Source organism: Galeopterus variegatus, unplaced genomic scaffold (genome assembly GCF_000696425.1).
Source record: "Galeopterus variegatus unplaced genomic scaffold, G_variegatus-3.0.2 Scaffold7408, whole genome shotgun sequence".
Taxonomy (NCBI): Eukaryota; Metazoa; Chordata; class Mammalia; order Dermoptera; family Cynocephalidae; genus Galeopterus; species Galeopterus variegatus.
The window spans coordinates 58491-84848 of record NW_007733519.1 but is presented as its reverse complement, the minus strand read 5'-3'; the positions used below and the strand labels follow the sequence as shown (position 1 = coordinate 84848).

The window sequence follows — 26358 nt, the reverse complement described above, 5'->3', positions numbered from 1 at the left end:
ATGAACCACACTTTGAGAACTGTTCTCTTAACGTGGCAGTTGCTGAAAGCTTACACAGGAGGAGGTGACATTACTGGAGACTAAATCCATTAGGAAGGAAAGAACTGTGGAAGGTAAAATGTACAGAGGATGACAGTCTTCTGGCTTCACTCTCTTGCCTTTAATGGCTCATGAAGCTTTTCTACTTGTTTGTTATATGTCTACATACCATTTTTAAATACTAAAATGCAGACTTTGATAATTTGGTATCTGTGGTTGCTGCTATTTTTACCATAATCATATGCTATAAGGTGTCATTCAGGAAGTTCAGAAAATTACCATTTAAACTTTGTTTTCTTTTCTTTACAGGTAAATCTCACCTGGCTATTGTACAGCGGGTAAACAATGAGGGAGAAGGGGATCCCTTTTATGAAGTTCTGGGAATTGTCACCTTAGAAGATGTGATTGAAGAAATCATCAAATCTGAGATTCTAGATGAAACAGATTTATACAGTGAGTTGCATTGTCTGATTGTAATTTCCCAAAACCTTTCCTTTTTTTTTTGTTGTGGTGGTTGTGAGTTATCTGACACTTCTCCAGTTGTAGTCTGCCTCTGTTTATAATTATGCACCATGTGTGTAGGCTGTATACAAATTATCACTGTATTCCAGTCCCTTCATCAGAGGGGAAAAGAAGAGACAGATCTGAAATGGCAAGTGGCAGGGTAGCCATTGATCTAGGCATTACTTTCCTTGAACGGAAAACTCTGCTTTTGGCTTTTAAATTTATTTTACATGTGTAAGAAGAATCGTTTTTTACTAAACTCTCATTGTACACAATTAGGTAAATTCTTGTCAGATAAGTTTCTTTTTTTACTTAAGTTCATAATTCAGATACTTAAAAAGTGAATGGAATTTGTTTGTTAAATTGATGGATGACAACTGTTTCAATTTCCTTATTCCAGAACCCCTGGATTGGGAGTAGAGGTGGGGACAGTGGTGATAGGGTGGGGATATAGGAAGCAGGAAAGCGTAGGGTACACAGTAAAAATGTGTTTTTCCTGTCTTCTGCTTCTCTGCCTTCTTTTGGGCGGGAGGTGGCTTGGATCAGAGCAGGGGGGGATGAGCATCCATACCTGATTTGCTCAGGTGTAGACTTGATCCTGGGTGAGTATTGAACCTGAATCCTGTCTCATTAAGTGCACAACTGGATCACTGGATTGTGTAGTTTAAACCTTCTTCCTCTTTCAAGAGTTTCATAACCCCAAAGATGGCCCAAGGCCTGAGATGTTTGGGGCTCTCAGGGGTAGGATAGAGAAAGAACATCTGAGCTCTGTTTATCATTCTTGGCTTTAAAGTACGGCTTAGAGGGGGAAATGGACCATTCCAGTGAGCTGGAGTACTGGGGAAAAGTCTGCCTTGCTCAAAGCAGAATGGTTTTAAGTCTTGCTAGAAGGGAATGTCACTTGTTTTAAAAATGAGAAAGTCTTCCATGTACCCTTATAAGAATAAATTTTATATTTAATGGCTGTCTTCTGAAAATGTATTCTGCTTTTTCTCACATCAGTACAAAGTACCCTTTCCCTTGTCTGTCTTATCCTTTTGTTGAGGGTAATCAGAAGTCCCATCATAGAGAATACTGTTATTTGTGAGTTGACATTCTTTTATCCTTCCTTGTAGGTGAATGTTTAATACCAAGTGTGTCTCTGTATATGTGTGTTTCCCCAGGGGAAGTACTCATCATTAAAGACAATTTAACATTTATCAGATCTTATGTTTGCACTTCAGTTTTATATAAATATTAGTTTAACTTCTTTTAAACCTTGATTGGACTGATTTCACACAGAAGTATTGCCTAACATGACTTATTGGTACAAAATGCTGAACTTGTGATTTCAGGTATATTCTTGATCTGGGTGGGAGATTAGGGATGATGACAATGGTTGCCATTAGAAAATTATTTTAAGTTGTATTGATTTACACTGCCTGATTCTGAAAAGAATTTGAGACAGAAGAAAAGTATGAGTTGTAATTGCCTTCTCAGGAAAAGTGATCAATCTGTTTTACCCGAGGCAGGTAATGATATCGCCATGACTCAATGATTCTTGTTGAAGGAGCAAGCAATTAGGGTCTTGTCTTTAAGCAAGTTTTTTCTTGATCATTACTTTGTCCACAAAAATACTTGGGAAAGGGTTTTGCATGAGACACCTTCTAGGTCAGGGTTAGCAAACCACAGCCACAAGTGCCTGCCACCTGTTTTTTGTGGCCTGCAAGCTAAGAATGGCTTTTCACATTTTAAAATTGTTGAAAAAAATCACAAGGAGAATAATTACTTTGTGACATGCAAAAATTATATGGAATTTGGATTTCAGTGTACATAAATAAAGTGTTATTGGAACACAGCCATGCGTATTCATTTATGCGTGGCCGCTTTTACTAAACAGCAGTGTGGAGTGGTTTCAACAGAGACTAGACAGCCCTCAAAGCCTAAAATATCTACTCTTTGGCCCTTCACAGAGAAAGTTTGCTGACCCCTATTCTGGATCACCTCCTTGATATTTGCTTAATCTTGAGGATCTCATGGTCTGGGATAGAAATGAAGCAAATTGATATTATTAAAATACTCACATCATTCTATGAAAGTGTTCTTGTTTGTTTCTTAAGGGGTTTTCTTTTTGTGTTTATTTTCTTTTTAGCTGAGGCTAGGGGTCTCTTAAAGGCAGGGACACGCTTCCCTCGTGTGTGCAGCACAGTGGTGGCTCTTCACTGGAGTGTGGCGACATTGAGTTGCAGGAAACTATATGTGTTACATACTCTGTTGCTATGTGGTTATGTAGGTTCTGCGAGGGGTTTTGTCCAAGTCTGCCCAGTAATGCACTCAGAAGGGCTCTTAAGACCTTCATGAAGTACGTTTACCTATTGGGTTACCTGCTGTTACTAGTGACTGTGCTGCTGTCTTGAGTTGATGAGGATTCTCTCTTCCTTTCTCTTTCCATGTGGTGTTTGTAGGAAGAGCACCCACAGCTGGAGAAGTAGTATAGCTTTTCCAGTGTTTTGTCTTTTTCATTCAAAAAGAGCTCTGACCTATTGGAATGCATTTCTTTATCTTTTTCTTTTTTCACTCATCTCTCAGCTGATAACAGAACAAAAAAGAAAGTGGCCCACCGTGAAAGAAAGCAAGATTTTTCTGCCTTTAAGCAGACAGACAGCGAGATGAAAGTTAAAATATCACCACAGCTTCTCCTGGCCATGCACCGTTTCCTAGCAACAGGCAAGTGCAGCTTATTACTGTTTGAAATCTCTACCAACCCTGGAGCGTGTTTCTCACCCACCACTGACTGGGGTGGGCTGGGGGTGGACACCGGGAAATGGGGTAATAAGTAATGCCACTTTTGTGTTTTGTTTTTTGTTTTTTTGTTTTTTTGTTTTGTTTTGTTTTGTTTCTTTTTAAATTCTCTCCTCTCCTGTGTTCAGTGTCGGCATGAACCCTCTGAGACATTTACCAGGGGTGGACCAGTAACTTAAAATTGGTCTGAAAGGTAAGGATGAATGTTAGCGGCACACTGCATGTGTACAGTAGCCAGGTCACCTACTTCCAGCTAAGCCCATGCGAGAGCCAGCTGGTTGAGTAGGCTGACAGTGGGAACCAGACTCCACCTCGTTTGAGTGGACAATTGAGTAATTTCTCTTCGGCTTGCCTTGGAACAGTTGGACATCTATGGTCACACAGGTGCTTGATTTGCAAAGAAGAAAAATAGATTTTCAAATTAAGTCTTTATCTTTTATGGTTTTAACAATATCAGACATTCTAGGAACTTGGACATGGATTTCTTGATGGCCTCTTCAAATGAGATTGTTAACTTGGGCCCATTCCAGGAGGCAAGTGTTCACATTATTAAAACTATCAACCCAGCCAGCACTGACTGCTCCAGAGAGGTCAAGGTTGAATGGACTTAACAAACTAACTAACCCTTCTCACATCCCCAAATGGCTCTCTTGGTGAAGGGTGAGCTCTGGCCAGGGAAAGTGTGAGAAAATCGGAAAGTACCCAGAGACTTGTAGAAGACGTCTGTGTCCAAGATGGGCAGCCCAGTACCTTTCAATCACATGCAATATACTTAAAATATTTTGAAAAGAAGGCTAACAGCAACCACATGATGGAATGTTATATTCTCTTTAAGATCATATTTTCAGATATATGGGAAATACTCACAATATAATATTTATGACATGGGAAAATATTCATAATTGAATGTAAAATGGGAGAAAAGATATAAAACTGTGTGTACATAAAGATTATAGTTGTGCTTTTGTGTGTACACACATGCACACATATACACAGGTACACATGCCGAGGCAAGGTACTGGAAAGAAATGCTCACGAAATTGCTCAGAATGGTTATCTGAGTCATTGGTTTATTGGTAATTTTTATTTTCATCTTTTTCTTTTTTCTGTATTTTCCAAAATTTCTGCAATGTACTATCTTATTTTATTATTATAAAGTCACAGAAGCTAATATAGAACTTAATAGCTTTTTGTGTATAACATATAATTTAAAAAAATGAAAAAGACAAACAATATCTTTAACCTGCTTATTATTCTTTTTCTAATTCTGATGACATTGTTCCTCATCATTTAAGAGCCACAAATTAAATGTTATCCTATTCTGCCTCTGAGACATCATCCAGTTTCAGGAGAGCATCCTTAAGTCAGTAATTTTGGGTTTTGTTATTTTAAATAAAATTGCTTTCTGTGTGAATACTGATCAACATTACTTTTTTAAAAATTAGCAAGTTGGAGTGCATGTTGATGTGTGCACGTGCCTTGCTTTTATTCCAAATCTCATCCTCCTTTGTCCCCAGAATTTCTCAGGATAGTTGAGTGGCAGAATGCGATGTGGAGCACCTGTGTCTGTGCACCTGGTACTAACCCACACCTCGATGTTTCCTGACCTTGGCTTCTTCCTTTGGCTGTTCTTGGACAGTCAGACTGTTGTGGCTTGTTGAAGGGTGTCCTGGCATTGAAGGAGCCTGCTTCTGGTTGATTTTCATTTCTGTCGGTCAGAAAACTAGGGTATTTTTATGAGAACTGAAGTTAATGACAGGTTGAAAAGAAAAGACTTAAAAGGAACAAATATGAGAATTCAGCATTTTCTAATTTCTCCCAGGTAATCTGTCCCCAGTGGATCATCAAACGGAAGTCTCGTTCATCCACGTTGTATCACTTTGATTCCAAGTATTCTTATTTTCTGAACACCTTAATTACTAGTATACTTTTTTTCCCATCCATTTGAAGTGTAATATCAAGTTGTGTTTATATCTATAGAAGTAGAAGCATTTAGCCCATCCCAGATGTCAGAGAAGATCCTTCTAAGGCTGCTAAAGCACCCCAATGTCATCCAGGAACTGAAGTATGATGAGAAGAACAAGAAAGCCCCAGAGTACTACCTCTACCAGCGCAACAAACCCGTAGACTACTTCGTTCTCATTTTGCAGGTCAGAAGAATTATTCAATAGTTGTTTGCGCTCATGAGTGCCCCTCTGTGCAGTTCTGAGGAGGCTCGGTGTAGGAGAATGGGTGTCAAGGTTTACATACTTAACTTTGTGTGTAAATAGTAGCCTTAAACGTGGGAGAACTTCATCTCCCTGTTTTCATATCTGTACGATATTTCTACTATAAAGCAATGTCATCAGTTAACTAAATCTCCAGTACTGAAAGGCACTTAGTATTACTGAGGTGCTGAGTCAAATGAAGAATGGTACATTCCATCGTTTTTACTTTTTGAAGAGTTTGGGAAAGTATCTGTACATGTCCAAATCTCATGGGTGTTTGAATTTAAGTGTCATGGGTTCCTCTTTTTATCGTCTTTTCTTTTTTCCCTCCCTCATTAGGACTTGGTCTTACACAACTTCCTAAAGAGATCTTAGTATCTCTTCCATTAACACCATCAAAATAATCCATTTATTGTTGTTTTTATTCCCAGTTACTAACCAGATTCTGCTCTACAGAGGAACTGGTATAATAATTGCAGCCTCTCATGGCAGTGGTGACTAATTCTTCTCACTGTGACATAACCCACTCTATAAGATGGGAAGGTCAATCCATCCTGAACCCTCTCTGAGGGGCTTTGGTGCTTGAGTTGACAGGAGGCCTTGTTATAACACAGTTTCACTTAATAGAGCACTCTCTTTGGTGTGGAGCCCAAGACGGATAGTACAGTGAATAAAATGCTAGCTTTATTGATTTCTTAAACTTCTTTATTGAAGAATTGCTTTTATGGGAAATCTGTTTCAAAGCACGAATATTGGCCCCTTAAACTTTCTCATATTTCTTGGTTACTTCCTAGGTATGAATTGGAGGTATCGTTATAAGAGTATAACCTAGTGCTTGGTAGGCCCTAAAACTTACATGAGTCCAGCAGGGCCCCAATTATCTAAATGAATTAAGAAGGTTCTTTTTACTTGAAAATAACTCTTATCAGATGTTCGATGTCAGAAACTCTGGAAAGTGTTGTGTTCGTGTGTGACCCCACGTTCAGCCAGTATCGTGGTGTCTGGAAGCAGGAGTGAGTAGAAAAATGTCGTGGATTAACTGGTTACACGTCATTTTCTTAGTCTTTCTCAGAAACTTCTGATTGCAGGTTTATTAATTCAGTACCCTGATTCTTCTACTAACCTTAGCCTATTCAATTGTTTTTCTTTTTCTCTGGAGATACACAAGCTCAAAACTCTGAGAGCACTATAGGGAATGTAATGTAATTCCTGCAATGAGAGAACAAAACATTCATGTTTCTTATAAAAGCTACACGTGAATATTCCTTAAACTTGTAGAACTCTGAATTATATTAAAGGCTGTTATTTAAGAGAATTTTGAGGATTTACATTATGAATTTCAGTGGTAATATTAGAAAGTATATGGCTTTCGATTGTCCATTTTTATATAATTAGCATGTACGAAGTTGTGATTCAGTAATGCTCTATTGCTAGATAAGAAAGCCGTCAATCTGAAAATAAACTTATTGAAAAGGGACTTCATAATCCCTGTCCATTTGCAAGTAAATATTTTGAATAAAGATACTTTTGATAAGGCATTTATATGTATGTACCTGTATTTTACTGCTCATTCATGTTAAATATTTCTATAAATGTGACAAGTTTTATGAACTGTTGAACTACTGATGTCATGGGGATTTTATAAATTGTGTGTGTGCTTGATGAGAACAGGATTTGTGGAAGGTAAACTGTAGAGTCTGGTGGAAATCACGTTCTTGCAGACTAGCCAATTGCCTGAGGTAACTAGAGAATGACAAAAGGCAGTGCCATAACACCCTCAGCCAGTCTAGCATAGCTGTGGTCATTTACAAAGTATATCACTCCCTAAAGTGTCACTAATTTGACATTGGAAATTCATGCCAGGTTATTGAGCATGTGCCGCTGTATTTCAAGAGCTTTAAATCAGAAAAAAGTAACAATATCTGTTTTCCCTTCCTGGCCTCAGTACCAGTGAGATGCCCTCTTCTGCATACTCTGGTAGTTGATGTTGGGAATATAATTACAAATAGAGACACATCATTTTTTAGATTAAGCTAGATGAAAGAAAGTCTAATTTATTCACAGCAAATGATTTAAGTAAACTTAATTAAAAGAATATTTTGTAAGTTGTGTACGTTTCTCCCACTATAAGTGCATAAAATGCTAACACTTCAAGTTTTATCTGAAAAAGTAGATTTTTAAGCTAAAACGTATTGAGGGATTACTACGGGCAATGATAAAAGCACAATAAATCATGAAAAAACCCTTCATTGGCTCTACATGGCTTAAATAACTTAACAAAATACATATATTAAAGTAGAAATGGATAGGAATATGATTGTGGTGGAAATGTTTTTCTACCATCATAAAAGAGCAAGTATACCAAGAAAAGTGTAATAGTTTTAAATTGAAGAACTACTAAAATAAAATTAACAGATTTGGTGAAAATTAAACATAAGAGCCAGAGAAACACTTTTTTAAAGCTTATTTGACTCTTTCATAAAAATTGATCTATGTCACAATGTCAGTGTACATTCTAATAAATATAAAAGATAGCAGTTTTATAAAACCACCTGCATAGATCATAATGAAATAAAATTAGAAATAAAAGTACAAAATTGAAAAGTATTAAGCCATATTAAAATTGTGATAAATTATCTTACATAGGTTATATAAAGGCATGGCACAGAGTATATAATATGCTCTCATTTGTGGAAAAGGAAAAAACTGTGTTTTTCTTTTGCACAAACATGCATATATTATGAAATTTCTCTGGAAGGTTACCCAAGAAACTGGTAACAGTGATTCCTTCTGAGGGAGGAGACTTTTCGAGGACTAGGAACAGAGTGGAAGGAAGACCGACTTCTCCCTCACATGGTCTGAATTTCTTACCATGTGCATGTACTACCTATTTAGGTGAATAAATAATCGTTAAGAAATAGATTTGGTTCTTTTAAAAGATTAACAAAGTCAGTATTCTGTTGACATAATTAATATGATAAAAGAGAAAAAACAAAACGAAAAGTTCTGTCTCCACTCCAGGCAGCTAGTATTAAAGGATTTGCTAGAAAAAAAATTCAAACTTTAAAGAACTCATAATTTCTGTATTATAGAAATAGAACAAGATGGAATGATAGCCAAATGCATTCTTTAAGGCTAATATGGGCTTAATCCTAACCTCTGGATAATATTGTGGGACAGTCTCACTTGTCAACATTGATGTACAATTTCTAAATAAAAAGAGAACAAAAACATCTCCAAAGAGATTCATTGTGACTGTGACTGAATTAGGTTTATTGTAGGCAGGGCTAGTTTAATATAAGGACAAAACCCCCCAAATATGCCACATTAATTAAGAAAGTAGTTAAAAAAAATCCTTATGCTTATATCAATAGAAAGGCAATTGACAAAGTTAAGCATCTATTCTTGGGGGCCGGCCCATAGCTCACTTGGGTGAGCATGGTGCTGACAACACCAAGTCAAGGGTTAAGACCCCCTTACCGGTCATCTTTAAAAAAAAAAAAAGTTAACCATCTATTCTTGATTTTAGAAAACAAACAAAAATCTGAAAAACTGTCAATAGTGGATAGAAAAGAAAAAGTGCTGTGAACTGATCATAGCCTTAAACTGGCAGCCTCACATCTAAAGAAATCATTGTTTTACAAAGCTGTCTTACAAATATATTCATAGCAGATCTATTAATTATAAAATAGTAGTAATAGTTCATATGTCCAACAACTAATCAAATTGAGATATGATATGACAGATCATTAAGTAGTAATGAAAAGTAGAAAGCATATACAAAAATATGTCAAGTAAAAAATAGTATGTGCACAGTAATTATAACTGTTATCAACCGTTCTCCTAATAAAAAATACTCAAAGAGTAATAGGCCACTGTATAATTTGTACAGTTGGTATTTTACAGTAAAGAATCTGTTGGCCCTTTGGGGGAGTAAAATGCCTAAACAAGCAAATAAAAAAGTAATGATAGGGCCAGCCCGGTGGCGCACTGGATAAGTGCGCCGCTTGGGAAGCGCGGCGGCGCTCCCGCCCGAGGGTTCGGATCCCACATACAGAGCGGTTCCGGCTCACTGGCTGAGCGAGGCGCGGGAGCAACGCCGAGGGTTGCGGTCCCGTTGCCGGTCCCTGGTCCGGTGCGGGGGCAACACTGAGGGTTGCGATCCGTTGCCGGACACGGAAAAAGACAAAAAAATAATAATAATAAATAAATAAATAAAAAATAAAAAAGTAATGATTGCTCTTCTATGGAACATAACTAGATTATGATTTTAGTAAATATAAGGAGTAATTAGGAAATATACAAGGAAATATATTAAAATATAAGGAAAACAAAAGGAATAGCTGTTTTCTTTACCAATTATATGATCCACAGAGAGGAATACATTTTCTTTTTTCTGGAGTTAGCTTTTCTTGTTGATTTTATGCCTGAGATTCATGTTCGTTCATTCGTTCTTTTTTTTTATTCCCAAATGCCTCATGCACACTTTTTTAGAGCTTCTGACATGGATTCAAAAGGGGTTCTTCCCTACAGAGGAGAATCATTCCTTTGTGGAGGTGGCAGGTGGCATCTTAGAATTTCTACAGCCCTTGACAATATTAATATGATTTCACCTGCTATTGGAAGAAGAATTTAAGCCTTCAATACTGAACCTTCTCACAGATTTTTTAGTTTCAGGGTCTATGTGTTCCAGTGTAATAATGGATCATCAAGGTTGAGTCACATACAGATAACCCACCCATTTTAAAGAAAAAAATTACTTGGATTCCAACATTGACCCTATAATTTTAAAATTATACGACTTTAGATAGGTACAAATATAAAACTATAAGCTCCTTCTGCTTAAAACTCATATAAAACTGTAATCCCAAATAAATTTGCAAATTGATATTAACTTCTGAAAGTGTAAATGATGTCATTTGGCTGTCCCAGACTTGTGGCAGGGATGCTGTACTACAGGCCCCTTTGCAGTCAGCACACCTTGGCCTCTGTATGCTCAGGATGAGGGAACCCTCCAACCCTTTGCTGAACTTAAGCTACTTTGAGTGTGCCTACGATGTGTTGTGCTATTATTTGGCCTCCACTGGATCTGACTGAATTATTTCCATGTTAAGTTCCACTCTATTCCTTTCTCTTTAGCATAGGAATCACTGGGGGAACTTGTTCAAATGCAGATTCTGACTCAGAAGGTCTGGGGTGGAGTCTGAGATGCTGCTTCTCTAGCAAGCTCCTAGGTGATTGAGTAGCAAGGCTTAGCCATGGTGATTCAAGTAGAACTACTTGAGAACGCTAAGGCAAGTGCTGGCCCTGACATCTGGTGGTGGCACTTGGCTAGAGATGGTCAACTAGATGGTCCAAAATGTGTATAAATTAATTTTTGACCATTGAAATTTTTTTTTCTTTATTTTTTCTTTTTTTTTTAAAAATTTTTTATTTATTTTTATTTTTTATTTTTATTATTATTATTTTTTTGTCTTTTTCCGTGTCCGGCAACGGATCGCAACCCTCAGTGTCACACCCGCACCGGACCGGGACCGGCAACGGGACCGCAACCCTCGGCGCCGCCCCCGCGCCTCGCTCAGCCAGTGAGCGGGAACCGGTCTGCATGTGGGATCCGAACCCTCGGCGGGAGCGCCGCCGCGCTTCCCAAGCGGCGCACTGCAGCAGTGCGCCACCCGGCCGGCCCTGACCATTGAAATTTTTAAAAGTTAAACATTTACAAAGCAAACCTGCAGAGTCCCAGGACTACATTGGCAGACTCCAAATTGCAAAACATTGTTAGAGAGCATTTGCATTCCAGAGTCACATAGGCCGTGCATGGACGTCTTTGAGTGGTTCTCGCCTCTTGCAGGGACTGCTCGTGAACACAGCCTGATGTTTGTGCCCCTGGCATTTAATTACTTCCTCTGGGGTGTCAAGCCCCACTGAGTACTTTGTGTAGTTATTTAAAAAAACAAAAGCAAAACAAAACAAAAAAAGAACTCAAGAATGAGCAGGAGGCCAAGTAGCTGCTCAGCATACAGTAGCTGAGGGATCTTCAGTCTCCAGGAGTCTGTGGCATTCAGTGGTGCTGCCGTGTGGCACTGACTAGGCTAGCGGAGGATTCCACTTTGAGGCCAGCTAGGGCATGAGACAAATTTAGTCTTTGTGAACACTTAGAAATTTGGAGGAGAGGCTTTATAATACCTTTGTCCAAAGAAAGGTAGGGTTCTGTGACAGAAACTTGACACAGGAAGCCAGCTTTGCTTGGTGCAGTGAAGCCTCCTTCCTGATATGTCAGCTTACAAGTGTGAAGCCCTGGTTCCCTTTGGGAATGCTTGGAGTCCGTCATGTCCTGTCATGATTTGGGGAGGAATATGCTAGAGCTGAGTTAGTTTATGAACGCCTCAGAAGTAAAATCGATATGTAGCTCCTTCCTTACATGGAAAAAGTTATCTGAGAAGACGTTGAGTGATTTTGAGCAAGTAAGCCATTTCCTCATGGGGATGGCTGTACTGTGTATACTGGGAGGTTTATTTGAAAATGATCACTTTTTGGAATCACAGACACACATAAATGGATAAAAGATGTGTTTACTGGATGTTTCTAAAACTTGCTTGACAGAAAAGCTTAACTCCCATAGCGAGGGCTGTAGGGTTGGGCAGTTATTAAAACTTAGAATTGTAGGATCATAGAATATTAGAATGAAAGAAATGCAGGGATCCTTTAATCTATTGCAATTTTATAAATAAAGTAAAATTAATCTAGTGTGGTGGTTCCTCACTACTCATACTTTGACAAAGTTTTTGCCAGTTTGAGACAAAATGAGAAGAAGATAGTTGGAGTTTTTTTTTGTTGTTAAGTAAAGCTATATGTATCCAGTTTGAAGACCTTTTATTCTGAAATTATATATTTTCTAAATTTGGGGGGTTAAAATGTCTGGTCTTTTATGAAATGGTAACAGTAGATAGCTGTTTTAAAAAATATCTTTATTTTATGAAATAAAAATTTGGCAACCCTATGTCTGTCCCCAGTTTTGGGGCAGAGATGCTTTTTACTAGTTCTTGGAATCCAAATGTCTAGGAACCACTGACCTAGTATATTTACCTTGTAGCCTGATGGATCTAGACCAGGTAGAACCCAGAAGAAAGATAGATGATCCTCCCCTGCCTGGGGTGCTGTCTTAAGTACAGGGGAGACATCAGCAGAAATGGCTTCAGTCTAGAGCTTTGAATCTTTCTGCAGCAGTCCTTGTTTAATTAGCAGACTTACCGCCACTATGCCTGTGAGGGAGTCTCATGAGAGGCCAGGGTATGCCGAGTTATAGAGCCGAGGCAGTCATTCATAATCAGAGCCTTAAAGCAATGATTTCCAAACCTTGCTGCTTGCTAGAGAGCTTCTTAAAATCCTAATGCCCAGGTTGCATCCCCTACTAAAGAGAATGGCTGAGAGTGGGAGCCAGACATCAGTATTTGGAATCTCTGCCTTAGAATTTGCTAGGCAGAGGTTCCACGCATCAGAGTAGTAAGTACTGCCCCAGGAACAAGCTCTTTTCCAAGAGATAGAGTACAATTTTTCAGTCTTGTTTTGGTAGTGGCTACTGCCCTGCTGGTTCTGAGAGTTTATCACAAAAGAATTGTGAACTGATGCCCGTCTGCAGGGACACAGAACTCAAAGGCCCTGTAACTTGTAAAACAAATCATCCTGGTCAGCTGGAGATCCATAGAGTTGGAAGTCAGTGTGAGGCTCTGTTGCATTTGAGTTTTTCTCCTCGTTTTCTGCATGGAAGTTCAGGGTCAGAGGTGGTCCGGCAGCCACTCTTGAGAGTCCAAATTACAGGGCATTTTTAGGTAGCATATACATACATGTTAACTGTCTGACACAAAGTCCAAGAAGAGAAGGCTAAGTAACTGAGAGGAGATTCACCATCAGGTGCTTTGTTTTTATCGCTTGCCATCCCCAAACATTGGGTCTCTGCCACCTTGTCTTCCCTCTTCCTCCCCTTGTCTCCTGAGCGGCCCTCCTCTGACTTCGGTCCCTTTGCTTGGCACCCTGTTCTCTCTGGCTGTTGCTTCTCAGTTGCCACCTCTCCTCCTCCACACTGATGTCCATCTGGGCCTGAGTCCCAGTGTGTGGCCCCGCCACCGTGGCCTCCTGCTGCCTGCCCCCTGCTCCCTGCATCTGCCTTCGTCCTCTCAGGGGGCGGCAAGTGCTCCTGAAGGTGCCCTCATCACTCACAGTCCTCTCCTGACCTCCTGGTGGCATCTGACGCCACTGGCCATCCCTTTTTCAAGGACTCTTGCCTCTCCTGGTTTCTGTGGTGATCCAGCTGTCTGGCTTCTCCTGTCTGTTCCTTCGGTCCCATTTCAATTTCTGGTTCATCCACTCCCAGTCACAGGTGACAGCTTAGTCCTTCTCCCTTTCCGTGTACTTTCTCTTCACTCTCAGATCTCCAGCTCTGACCTCTCCCCCAGCCTTCTTTCCTCCATCTCTGCCTTTTCCAGCCTCTTCAAAAGGCGTTGTTCTGATGTGGAATTTGTTTTCTCCTCCCAGCCCTGCTGCTGCAGCCCTTCCCAGCTTGTCCTTCCCCTGCTTATCCTCGCTTGTCCCCGCTCTTCACGTCGCTCAGAGCAGACTTCTGTGATTACTGGCTCCCTCTCACCTGGTGATGTTTCTCTCTCCCCAGTGGTTTCACCAAATTATGTTGACTCCTTATCCATAGCTTCTCTCGTAGCAACCTCTTCCCAGTTCCACGGCCACCCCCTAGCGGAAGTCAGGACTTCATCATCTTCTGCTCAGGAGGCTGACCCCCAGCCTGCCATCTGGGGAGGGCCACCGCCGAGGCTGGCCACCAAGCTGCCCTCCAGACTCAGCTCGCTCCCCATGCCACCCAGCAAGCCTGGCCGCTGCTGCCACCCACCCACACCTTCCTTCACACCCTCCCTTTCTCTTCTTCAACCAAATCCTGCTCACCCTTAGCTTTTTCTTCCTGTATAAAATTTGTCTTTATACAAGAACAGGAAGTAAACTTTAAAAAAAAAAACCCAAAACAAAAATTCCTTACATTCTTATTGTCTCTTTCCTCACGTGGAACTTTGGTTTACTGCCCTGTGTCATTGGTTCTCACGTGCTTTCCTCTACCTGCTGGACGGGAAGCTCCCAGAGGGCAAGGACTGTCTTCCCACAGCTCTGGCATCTCCTGTAGGGCACTGCCTGCATGGGAGTGGGGGTCGGGGTCAGCGCCTGCTTGTTTGTGGGTTGGTTTTATATTACCGGTGGAGTTTTAAATGCCTTTCTTATAGCAAGAAAATTGGTTGGGGATAGGTAAAACCAATATTTTCACTGAGTAAAGGAAAACCTAAAAGAGAGGCAATAGATGGTCTTCTGAATAAGTGATTAGAGAAGGGTCTTTCATAATTGGGAATTTAATATAGAATAACTAAATAGCAAGTGATCAAAATAAGACTTTGCATCAGTAGGGGTCATAGTATAGCATATTGGTTAAGGGTTTGTTATTTGGTTACTAACTCTTTCTGAACCCTATTCTCCTGATTTGTAAAAGGGGGATAATTGTGCCTGTTTCATAGAGTGGTGAGCATTAAGTGAATTAATAAAGCACTGAAGTGTTAGCACAGTTCCTGTTCAATAGGCAATATGCACAAGAGCCTCTCTGACCCTTGGCTTCGAAATCTAGAAGTGAAACTCAGGAGACTATTTCAGTAGCCCAGAAAATGCATATCGAGCACCTACCATGAAGGTGTTATAGTGGACCCTAGGGTGACGGGGATGAATGAGGCACAGCATGTCCCAGCAGAACTGATAAAGGGGAAGGAAGAGAAGTTGTAGATAAGTTAGAGAAAGGGAAGAAACAGGAAAACCTTGGGGGGAGGGGGATTTTGTTCTGATGGAAGGAGACATTGTCATGGTGCTTTTCCAGTACAGTGAGAAGAAGGTACCATGGTGCAGAAGTGCCTCCAGGGAGTCTGGACAACAAGGCATTGGCTGCAAGGGGTCTTCTCAGTTGGTCAGGACACTGTGCTTGGGAGATGAGGGTGGGTCCTGCCTCTGGGAGCCAGTTCACTCCTCTCTGTTCCATGGCCTCAAACCATGTTGAGCCTTGGCCCTGATTCTGCCCCAAGTCTGGCTCTGGCAGGCCAGCTTGGACAACCGTCACTGAGCATCTTCTCAGTGTTTGTCTCCCTGGTGGAGCCAGAGTTGGAGCATCTTTTTATTACTAGAGGGCTCCTGAAGAACCCAAGAACTGAAGATATTGGGGGAAAATGTTAAGTGGATTCACAGAAATTAAACACCACACTTTTAGTCACTTCCATGTATCCATCTAAATCCAGTTTTCATATTTAAGACTAATTAATTGACTCCTCTATCTAAGTGGGAAAGATGACCTGAAGTTTTACCTCCTGGGGATTATTTGTTGGGAAAGGAATTTAGACAAAAGTCTGAGGAATGACCAGATTTTGCATAGAGTGTGCATCTGGATTCATGCAGCTGGACTGAAAATACTCCCCTTTTCTTTCTAGGGGAAAGTGGAAGTAGAAGCTGGGAAAGAAGGCATGAAGTTTGAAGCAAGTGCTTTTTCATACTATGGTGTGATGGCCCTTACAGCCTCTCCAGGTGAGTTTCGGTCTCAGCCTGTCAGGGCGGGGCCAGGTTTTAGGAAGTACAGTCATCCCTCAGTATCGGGGGGGATTGGTTTCAGGAACCCCCACAGATACCAAAATTCTCAGATACCCTAGTCCGTCATATAAAATGGTGTAGTATAGTCCCCTTCCATATCTGTGGGTTCCACATTTGGTTCAGTCCATGGTTGGTTGAATGCACAGCTACCAAGGGTAACTATGTCCTTTACTGTCATCTTTCTGTCTGTACTTGCCAGCTGACCTTATTAATTACCTTTTTGAACTTTTTATTAAATTATATCATATACACAAGAAAAACTGTACAAATCATATACACCTCCATGAATTTTCATAAACTCATGAACACACCCATGTGAAACAGCACCAAGATCAAGAGACAGAACATCACCAATCCCACAGAACCCCTTTGAGTCACTATTCCCCAAAAGTAAACACTATTTTGACTTCTCAGCATAGACTAGTTTTGCCTTTTTTTTTTTTTTTTTATAAATAAAAAGTTTGTATAAGTAGAATTACACAACATGTATTATATCGAGTCTGGCTTCTTTCATTGTGTTATGCTCGTCACATTCACCTGTATTGGGTGTGATTAAACTTTATTTCTTCTCGTTGCTGTGTAGTGTGAATATACAAGGCATTTATCCTTTTTATTGCTGATGGACGTTGAGTAGTTTCCTGTTTAGAGCTACTACGAATTGTGTGGCTATCAACATTCTTGTACGTCTTTTGGTGAACACGTGTTCATTTGTATTGGGTATATACCTAGGACTGGAATTGCTGGGTCACAGGGTATGTGCATCTTCAGCTTTAGTAGATACTGCCCAAGAGTTTTCCAAAGTGGTTGTACCAGTTTACTCTCCTGCCTGCACTGTGTGAGGGTTCCAGTTTCTCTATATGCAACATCTTGCATTGTTGAGTCTTTTAAATATTAACTATTTGGCAGGTTTTAATTTGCATTTTTCTGAGGATGAATGAGGTTGTTACTGTATGTTTATTGCCTGTAGCCAGCTCTTCTTACCTAGAGAGCTGGCCAGTTGAGTCAGCCAGCTAAGGGTGCACATGCCGTGGGGGACTAAGTTCTTTGAGCACAAGTTCCAAGATGAAGGAGCATGAACACAGATACCTGGTGGATGTGCTCACTTCTTTTTTTTTAAAGATGACCGGTAAGGGGATCTTAACCCTTGACTTGGTGCTGTCAGCACCACGCTCTCCCAAGTGAGCCACGGCTAGCCCTTGGGCTCACTTCTTGAGGGTAGTAATTAAATGGTCCCTGTTTGCATTGCTTGCTTTATCAAGTGCATTTATTTGCTAGGCTCAAACAGGTCAGGCAGGTGAACAGAGGTACTGGAGTGCCATCTTGTGGCCAAAGTACCAAATGACATGCTGTCCAAGGAAGCTTTTACAAACCTCAAACCTTAAAAGAACACTCTCACTTGCAAAAACCAATCTTAAGAGGAGAGGGGATACCTCCAGACAAATCTATTTTTTGTGACATTGGTCTTCATCTGCTGTGCCATCCAGTAGTCTGAGGGCCCAAGAACGTTACAGAGAGAAAGCCAGTGAAATGTCAAGAATTCTCTCATATTTCTAAACCTTCTCTGCTGCAGATGCATCTTCTCACTATTCCAGTACAGGTTCTGAGTCCTGTAGGGACAGTGACCCTTTTGTCAGCTGCTGACCAACACCAAGTGTGAACATGGCCCTATTCAATTAGAAGGTTTCTGTTGTAAACTTGAAGGTGATATTCCCTTTCCACTATTCAGTGAGAAAGGCATGAGGACCTGGGTTATAGCCTCGGTTCCTTCACATAATGGTGTGTGACATTGAGAGAGGCCCTTGGTTTCCTCAATATTAAAAGCATGTAATAATATTACCTCATATGATTATTGGAAGAATAAAATGCTATGATACTTACACATGTGCTGTATAGCCTTTAAAGCATAAGAGAAAATGTTGGCATAGCAGAAAGGTGTTGGTAATTGTGACTGTCATTGGCAGCTGACCTGAAATTAGCCCCAGGTTAGCAGAACCATATTTATAAGGTGACTTTGAAAAGAAAGTTAGAAGAGTAAATTGTATATTTTTATTGATTACTGGTGCTTGAAATTTGAATTTAACCCAGTTCATATTGAACTGTAATGTAAGAACAAATCTCATTCAGAAAAGGACCTGAAGGGCAGCCCTTCTCTAGGAAGCCTGGGGGACTGCTTGCTCACCTAGTTTGGAACTGCTAAAAAAGAAGAATTTCATTAATAGCATCTTCTTTATTCCTAAGCCTAGTGTTTTACTTGCCTTTACAACTACAACTTTGGATTTTGTATATTCATTGAGAGGTATAATTAGTATAGGTATCTCAAGGTAAAGTTTCTATTAATTAATGTTAGCTGTCTAGAAAAAACCTACAACAATTGGTTCCCAAGACCCGCCCAGCTTTGCATGTTCATGGGACTCTTGAATTGGCAGGACCGATGGCTCCCTGTCCAAGCAGTGGTGGGCATGACTCTGGTCTGCCAGTCTCAAGAAATCTGTGTTGTTTACTTTTCTGTACTTTGAAATTTGAAAGCATTCCAAAGCAATTCAAAGCATCAGGTCAAAAAGAAAAGAATGCATTGGGTCAAAATTACAATAAGACTAATTAGGAATGTAAAGAACTGAATAACTGCTTGCCACAGGTAGGGAGGCTGTAGGCTGTGGGGTGAGTATTGGGTGTGGGCACCAGCAGCTTGGGGTGTGCTCTTAGGGCAGTTGATTAATTGAGCTCCCCTTTTGTGTGGCTATTTGTGACTTAAGTCCTTAAGAATAGCACGTTTTGAGCTATAAACCCCAATTGGGTATTAATGGCTTAAGAGATTTCTAGGCTAGTCGGAAAGCACATGAATAGGATTTCTCCTGATTTCAGCCTCCCTGTATTCCTCTTCCTGGAAAGCAGTGTGTGTTCTTTTTTTGCTTGTATAATATCATCTAGGCTTTGCATTTCTGGAATTGAACGCTCATATTGGTAGAACAGATATCCACTCTTGTCCCTTGATTACAGAGATCCCTTTTCTTGCCTTGTGATATGGTCTCACCCTGTTTTTCTCCATTTTTCAGTTCCTTTGTCCCTGTCTCGTACCTTTGTTGTCAGCAGAACAGAGTTGTTAGCAGCAGGTTCTCCAGGTAATTCTGCATGTTTCCTTCTCTTAATTTTCCTGATTGCCTCTGCTTGCCCCCATGAAAGCCTGGCTATCAGGGGCTGCTCCCTTTATTTGGACCAGGCTGTTTTCAGTTTTCTTTTGAGTGCTAAAACTCTAAGCTTCTGTGACTTAAGAGGCAGCTATCCAGGAAAGCATGAGCCACTGCAGGTGCAGAGTGTGGAGGACTGGAAAGGTATTCAGTGACGACACGTGGACAGGGAGAGTGGCTCTGACAGGGAACGTCAGTGTGAAGGGGCTGCTTTTGGTTCTTGTGTGTGGAGTTTCCTGAGGGCCTCAAAACCTGAGGATGCTTCTACAGAAAACATTCAGCCAAAAGCCTGAAGGGCTATGAACTTTTCTGATAAGCAAGAAAAATACCCCATCGACAGAGGCCTGTTTCTTTGGTCCTTTTTCCAGCATCCACATGAACTGGGTTCGTGTATTTCTGCTCTGTCGGGCAGGTGGCCTCTGCTTCTCCCTGTCTCCCACTCTCTGTTTTGAAATCAGCACTGTGCACGTTCTAGCCAGCTGCTGATTATTTCCCTGCAGGAGAGTTTGACCATGACTGGCTAATATGTCCTGCCATTTAAAAGAAAGGAAAAGGTTTAATCTTTCTTTAATTAAAGTTGCTGGGCTTTCCTATTTGTTAACACAACTCTTCTGTATTTATTTTGTTCCATACAGCTTATATTTTTAAATCTGACTGAAATTTGCATTTCATAATCCAGTTTCAGCAAAATTCTAAAACGCTGACATTTGGGGAAGGAGGCAATGCTCGTTTTAGAAAGAAAGTAATCTTCCCTCAAATCTTTGCTTTTAACAAGTTTGGGGGCAGGCCAGTTAGCTCACTTGGTCAGAACATGGTTCTGGTAACACCAGGGTTAAGGGTTCGGACCCCCTTACCAGCCAGGTGCAAAAAAATAAATAAGATAAAATTTAAAAGTTTGAGGATATTATTGATAGAGTTATTTGAATCAAACTGGCCAGCGGAATATACACATACACACACATACATATGTATGCATGTGTGTGTGTGTGTGTATTTTTTCTTCCCAGTTTCTTTGTTTGCATCTGCTACCTATTTAAAATATCACAGATACTGAAGTAGAGTGACTTTTGGATGAAACCCATGGAAATGTCATTTGCATTTTACTTTTTCTGTAGAACTTAGAGATTTCTCAGCTCTGCCCACTCCGTCAGATACAGTGTAAGTCCATTTTGTGGGTTTAGGCCTTCAGGGATGCTAGCATTACAATAATACGATACCTAATAAGTGGGGTTGAACTAAACCAGTGATTTCCGTTCTCTTCCAAAAAGCTGCCTTGTGGTTCCAAGGATGAGCCTGGGAAGGTTTCTTTATTGTATCTTCTAGCTTACTGCCAGAAAGAAAGGATTCCTAGGTAAGATGGATAAAATAAAACAAGACAAAAAGCAGAAAGAAAATTCTGAAAAGGCAAAAGAGGAATCACAATTGAAGTTTTTTTCTTAATTATTGTCATAAAATTTTGGCACATAAATCTGGCAATAAAATGTGACTTGAACTGGGGGTCAACCCCTGCAGTCTTTATTCCATTTGGTGTGGACTCTGCTACATCTCACTGCAGGTTAGTGTGTTTGGCTACAGGGGACGCCCTACAGTTTCTGCGTGGGATATGTAATATGCGGCACACAGACCTCATTACCTTCCTAAAATTCAAAACATCTCTGGGGGCAAGGGCCTTAGGTAAAGGATGTGGACCTGTATTCTTCTTATTTTAAGTATTATTATGATTGAATTTGAGGTTCTGAGCTGTTAACTGAAGCTACGGGTTGTTTCCCCGGCTGATCATTTATGCCTGGTATCTGTTGAGCTGTAGAAGGGGTCCTGGAAACAGGGTCTGCTTCTCCAGACTGTGGCTGTGACACCCAGCAGTGGGCACCTGCCATAAGAGAGGGACCATCTCACAAAAACAGGGCAGTGGGTTGAGGGAAGCTGACTGTGAGTCTAGATACTTTGGAAGGCCAGAGAAATCAGCCTGAAATCCTCCTCAGAGAAAATGACAGGAGGCTCAGAAGTACTGTATCAGGCTGCAGATGTCTACCTGCCAGTGTACAGAGTCTGATCAATAAGCAAAGTTCCCTTTAATTGGTTGTTTTTATAACCTTTCCATTTTAACACACAGACGTATAACACTTTCAAAGGTATCTGTAGAAATGGTGATGAAATTTGTGGCAAAAGCCCAGGGATACAGTGGGATTCCTTGTTTCAGAGATCTGACAGCCCTGTCATCCCGGGATAAGTTGTCACTGTGGAAAGGCACGGTCATGAGGGTAGGTGCAGGGTGGTGTGGTCTGGGAGGAAGCCCACAGGGAAGAATCTGAGACATTATAACTAGGCTCACTTATGGTGTACTTACTGGGTGTCAGACGCTGTGCTAGCACGTTATACATTTCCTCATTGATAACCCTCGTCAGACCTTATGAGGTGGGTACTGTTAGTATCATCTGTATTTTACAGGTAAGGAATCTGAAGCTTAGCAAAGTTGGGTCACCTGTTCAAAGTTCCATTCTGTTAAATATAAAACATCTGATAAGTCATTAATTTGCCTTCCTAGAAGATAAGTGGAAGCAACAGGAAGAACTCTTGCTCTGAATTTAATTTTGACAATCAATGGAAAATTAGCTCATGACATGACAGTTGTAGGGAGTGTTGTGATGTGAAAAATTTAAGAGAAAGTGAACTCATCATCTGAGATTCCTGGAGTATTTATGTTTTGTTCTGGGTGCCCTGTTCTAAGAGGGACATTTACCAAGACGGTGATCAGGTTGTTGTGAGAGGCTGGTGAAATACACAAGATGAAAAACAGCTGAAGTATTTAGCCTGGAGAAGAAGCAACTTAAGGAGAACATAACTCTTTGAATTCTTCAGGGCTGCTTCAAATAGCAGAAGAATGAAAGGCACTCAGTAGAGCTCCACAGGGCGGAAGTGAGACTGTCAGCTGCAGTGAGGGAGGCAGATCTTGAATGGGCACGATGACGGTCTTTCTGATAGTTGAAGGGCAGAACCAGCCAAGGGCCTGCTCTTGTCTGGGAGCATCTGTCAGGGCCACATTGCAAAGAGGAGCCAACCATCAGATGGGAGAATTGGTCCCCTCCAATTGTGTGACATTAGGCAATCCAGGACTTGTCCAGTGTGGGCACCAGTTAACATGTGTGCAAGAGAGTTGGTTAGAAAAGACAGAGTGGAAGAAGACTTGACGAATAGGGTGGGTTTTATTTTTAATGAAATTTATACTAGAGCTATAATGAATTTGCCTTTGAAAGCAATGATACTTAAGACTCACCTGAATTTCCATTTACTTTGTTTAAATGAAAGATTGCTATCAAAAGCTCATTGAAGAATCCCTCAGCATTTCAGACAATTTAATCAAACTTTAAGGATTTGGTGTCTTCTAGTGTTCTTGAATTCCTAAGACATCCTTGGGCTGCCTGACGGGAATTTTATTGGGGTAAGACACAAAGATACTTGATGTGGCTGGGGAGTATGGTATGAGAAGACAGAAATATTTTGTTCCCTTTAAAACACATACTGCTTTATGAATATTCTCAAGAGTCCTTTGGTTTTGCTTCTGGCCAGATAATGAAGTGCTGCCTTCTCATAGCCCATGTTTGGTTTCAAGCAGCTTCTGTATCTTGGGGTTTGTCCCATCCTAGTCTGTGCATTTCATAGCACTCAGTAATGATCCTCACAGAGGTACACAGCCACAGGGTCCTGCTATTAGAGGCTTGGAGGGATTGTATCTGCCACATAACCAGGGCTGAGCAGCAGAAATAAATGTAGCCTGTCACTGAAGGGAAGCCAGTGCGTTTGCCGGGTGTGGGAGCTGTGTGCACCGCCAGCTGTGTGGCTGAGGCATCTGGTATAAGCTGATTGGGCTTGTGTAGTATTTATTATTTTTCTTTTGGAAAATAAAGAGCTGACTTTATTGGCCATATCTACTTCCTTAAAAGGCTGTTTTTTTCCTCCTTTTCCTTTTCCAGGTGAAAATAAGTCACCTCCTCGCCCGTGTGGCTTAAATCACTCAGACTCTCTCAGTCGAAGTGACCGGATTGACGCGGTAACACCCACGCTGGGGAGCAGCAACAACCAGCTCAGTTCTTCGTTCCTTCAAGTCTACATCCCTGACTACTCAGTGCGAGCACTTTCTGACCTTCAGTTTGTTAAGGTAAGAGAAGACAGTGTGGCTTGGCCAGACCGGCAGTCAGAAGTCAACTTCCACAGCAAGTCATTCGGCTCCTCCACCCCCTCTGCTGAGCACTCCTTTTGTCATTTGGCTGTGGGGGGTGGGGTCCCTTGCCTTCAGTTCTTGGCCACAAACCCTGCCTCCTTCTGCTGTGCTCAAGACTGGCTGGGAAAATCATTGATCTTGTTGGCTCTGTCAAATGAGCCGCCAAATCACGTGGCTGTTTCAGGGAGGGGAAGCTGGACATTGGGAGAAAAGGGTAAACCTTTCCAAGAGAGCTTTAGTATGCTCAGAGCTCTAGTGACTCCCTCATCTGCCCTGGAAGGGCTGAGCTTGGGTGGCTCAGAAGAGGTGCTGAGGACAGCTCCGCCCTTGAGATGGGGCTCTTTTCTTAGTCCGAAATAAAGATGTCTTTTGGAGAACAAGCCAGTTTTAGCTGGTGGAAGCCAATCTCCATTTTCTAGTCTCTGTGAAATCTTAAAACAAAATTTGGAAATGGGTTACATCAGTAAGAACTGACTTGTTTGCCAGAAGCAACTCGAACTTTAAAAAGTGGCTCAGTTTGTACTCAAAGATGATTTTCTCCTAGAAAAACTACTCCTTGGCCTTTTGGGGGATTTAATGTGTACTATGATGTAGAGACAAGAGAACCTAAATATAAGTATTATCTTGGTTTGTTTTCTGTGCCATCTTCTGGCCTCAGATCTCAAGACAGCAATACCAAAATGCCTTGATGGCATCCCGGATGGACAAAACCCCTCAGTCTTCAGACAGTGAAAACACTAAAATTGAATTGACTCTTACGGAGCTGCATGACGGGTTGCCAGACGAGACGGCCAACCTGCTCACTGAACAGAACTGTGTGACGCACAGTAAGGCCAACCACAGCCTGCACAGCGAAGGCGCCATCTAGGGTGCCCGTGGCCCCCACTCCCGTAGTGAGCTCGTGTGCCGTGCTGCGTCCTGTGACGTTCTGAGACCAAAGACTTTGTCCCCTGCCTGGAGGCTGCAGAGGAGGATGGTGGTGAGAAGAATGGAAGTAAGAGATGGCGTGAGAGCAACAGCTGGGGCGTGACATTCAAGATTTTGAAGATGAACTTCTTCTGCCCAGATGGAATCATGTTTGTTTTTTCAGCTGTAGCTTTTATCATTATTCACTTTCTTCCTCCCTCGATTGCATGAAGTTGAAAATTGTTGCGATTTATTTTTTCAAGAGATCATGTTTTTAAAAAGTGTCTTTTGCAGAGTTTTAAGTTGTTCTATCTGAACTCTGCTGTGATCCCATGATATGACCCTCGTAGGATGGACCTGCCCCTCACGTGGTCTTCCTTGGCCCTCCCAGGGAGGGCACCCTTCCTCCGTGCCCCAGTGAGTATCACTGTTGAACTTGATGGATGAATGAAGAAAATGATGTTGCTGCAGAACCTGCCAAGTCTGTCGTCACTGTGGGGTGTGGCCTGCAGAGGGACCTGCAGTTGCCTGAGCTCATTGTTGTTTTGAGAATTTAATGTTTAACTGTGCCCCTTTCCCTCAGGAAGGTTTAACATTTGCTTGGAAATGTGATTTTGCTCCCACCCTAAGGAATTTCTATCACCAAAATGAATGTTAATGAATTTTAAACTCGTGATTTATCATTGGCAAGAGGCAAGTTGACTTCGTCCTGACATTCCTCCAGCCTGGGGTCTCCGGCTCAGCCAGCCCTCCTCCCCCGACCCAGCACCCAAGCTTATGGAGCGCCGTCACCCACCTCCCTGGCCCTTGCTCTTGTTAACCCAAGATGCTGCTACACAGAGATGCCAAATGGAAATCTTCCACAGGGCTTTTCAGTTACCATATGACGTGGAGCTCCAGGTCCTCCCCTCCCGCTGGGACGTATGTAATTATCAGAAAAGGAGTCGGACCCTCCAGCTGTGCTCTCTACTGTGTGCCGAGGAGGCATTTCTAGACCCATGTTTTTAAAGGAGGGAAATTTGGGGATTGCCAGCCCCTGCCCCTCCTTCCAGAGAGCTAACTGTCCCTCTTCCCCTGCATCCTAGGGCCCATGGGGCCCAGTGGTGGCTGTGTCTCCTGCCCACAGGCCTCTGTGCCTCCCGCCTCAGATGCGGCCCACACCAGAGAGGCTGCCTGTACAGCCAGGGACAGTTTGGCCCCAAACAGGGATTCAGAAACCAAATGTGTGTTATGACCATTTCATGTGTGTCTCTGTCTTATTTTAATACCAGATTCATCATGTGTAGTGAAATTAATGTCAGGAGGTATTTCTTGAGAGACTGAATTCTTAACTAGCTTGTCTGTGTTTTGTTAACCCAAGGGATGTGTGCATTTTGTTGGCAATCTTCAGACACTGAAGTGAATTCATACTGACCATAGTGTTCACATAGGGTTATCAGTACCTGCTGCACCCAGCCACTAGCAAAGAGTATTTCTGTGCTCGGGTTGACTGCACGAAGGGAGGCACGGGGGCTCAGCAGCAGTTTCCCTTTCCCTCCTCCAGGTAGGAAGCACGTTCACCCAGGTCAGGCTCCATGTGGGGAATATTCAGTTACACACTGGATTGGCCTCCTGGTGAGCATCTGGTGGCTCCAGTGCCATACATGCTTAGCTCAGTATTTCCTCTGGGTGTCTTCCTCAAAGGTGCCATGTCCCTCAGTGAGTGAGGTACTAGCCTCACTTGGTAGAGGGTCGTGGTGAGTGCCCCTGAGGGCTGAGGGGCCTGGTGCTGGTGTCCAACCTGCCCCTGTGGGATGGAGCCCCCACCCTGTAACTTGACCTTAGTGGGACTCCACACTGTAAA

At 41.8% G+C, this 26358-nt stretch overlaps 1 protein-coding gene across 1 annotated transcript; it reads left to right on the top strand.

Annotated features, from left to right (window-relative positions):
- On the top strand, positions 1 to 25846 carry LOC103607419 (metal transporter CNNM2). Its single transcript, XM_008591923.1, has 8 exons — positions 1 to 64; positions 349 to 492; positions 3112 to 3249; positions 5305 to 5474; positions 16049 to 16142; positions 19259 to 19324; positions 23362 to 23546; positions 24268 to 25846. Exons 1-8 carry the CDS (start codon positions 1 to 3, stop codon positions 24475 to 24477), a joined length of 1071 nt encoding a protein of 356 aa, XP_008590145.1. The 3' UTR covers positions 24478 to 25846.
- The last annotated feature ends 512 nt before the right edge of the window (positions 25847 to 26358 follow it).

Excerpts from the sequence above, each read along its gene's own strand:
- LOC103607419 (XM_008591923.1), top strand. The coding sequence starts at position 1 with ATGAACCACACTTTGAGAACTGTTCTCTTAACGTGGCAGTTGCTGAAA. Across the intron at positions 5,475-16,048 it reads ACTTCGTTCTCATTTTGCAG|GGGAAAGTGGAAGTAGAAGC; the intron begins GTCAGAAGAATT and ends TTTTCTTTCTAG. Across the intron at positions 16,143-19,258 it reads GGCCCTTACAGCCTCTCCAG|TTCCTTTGTCCCTGTCTCGT; the intron begins GTGAGTTTCGGT and ends TCCATTTTTCAG.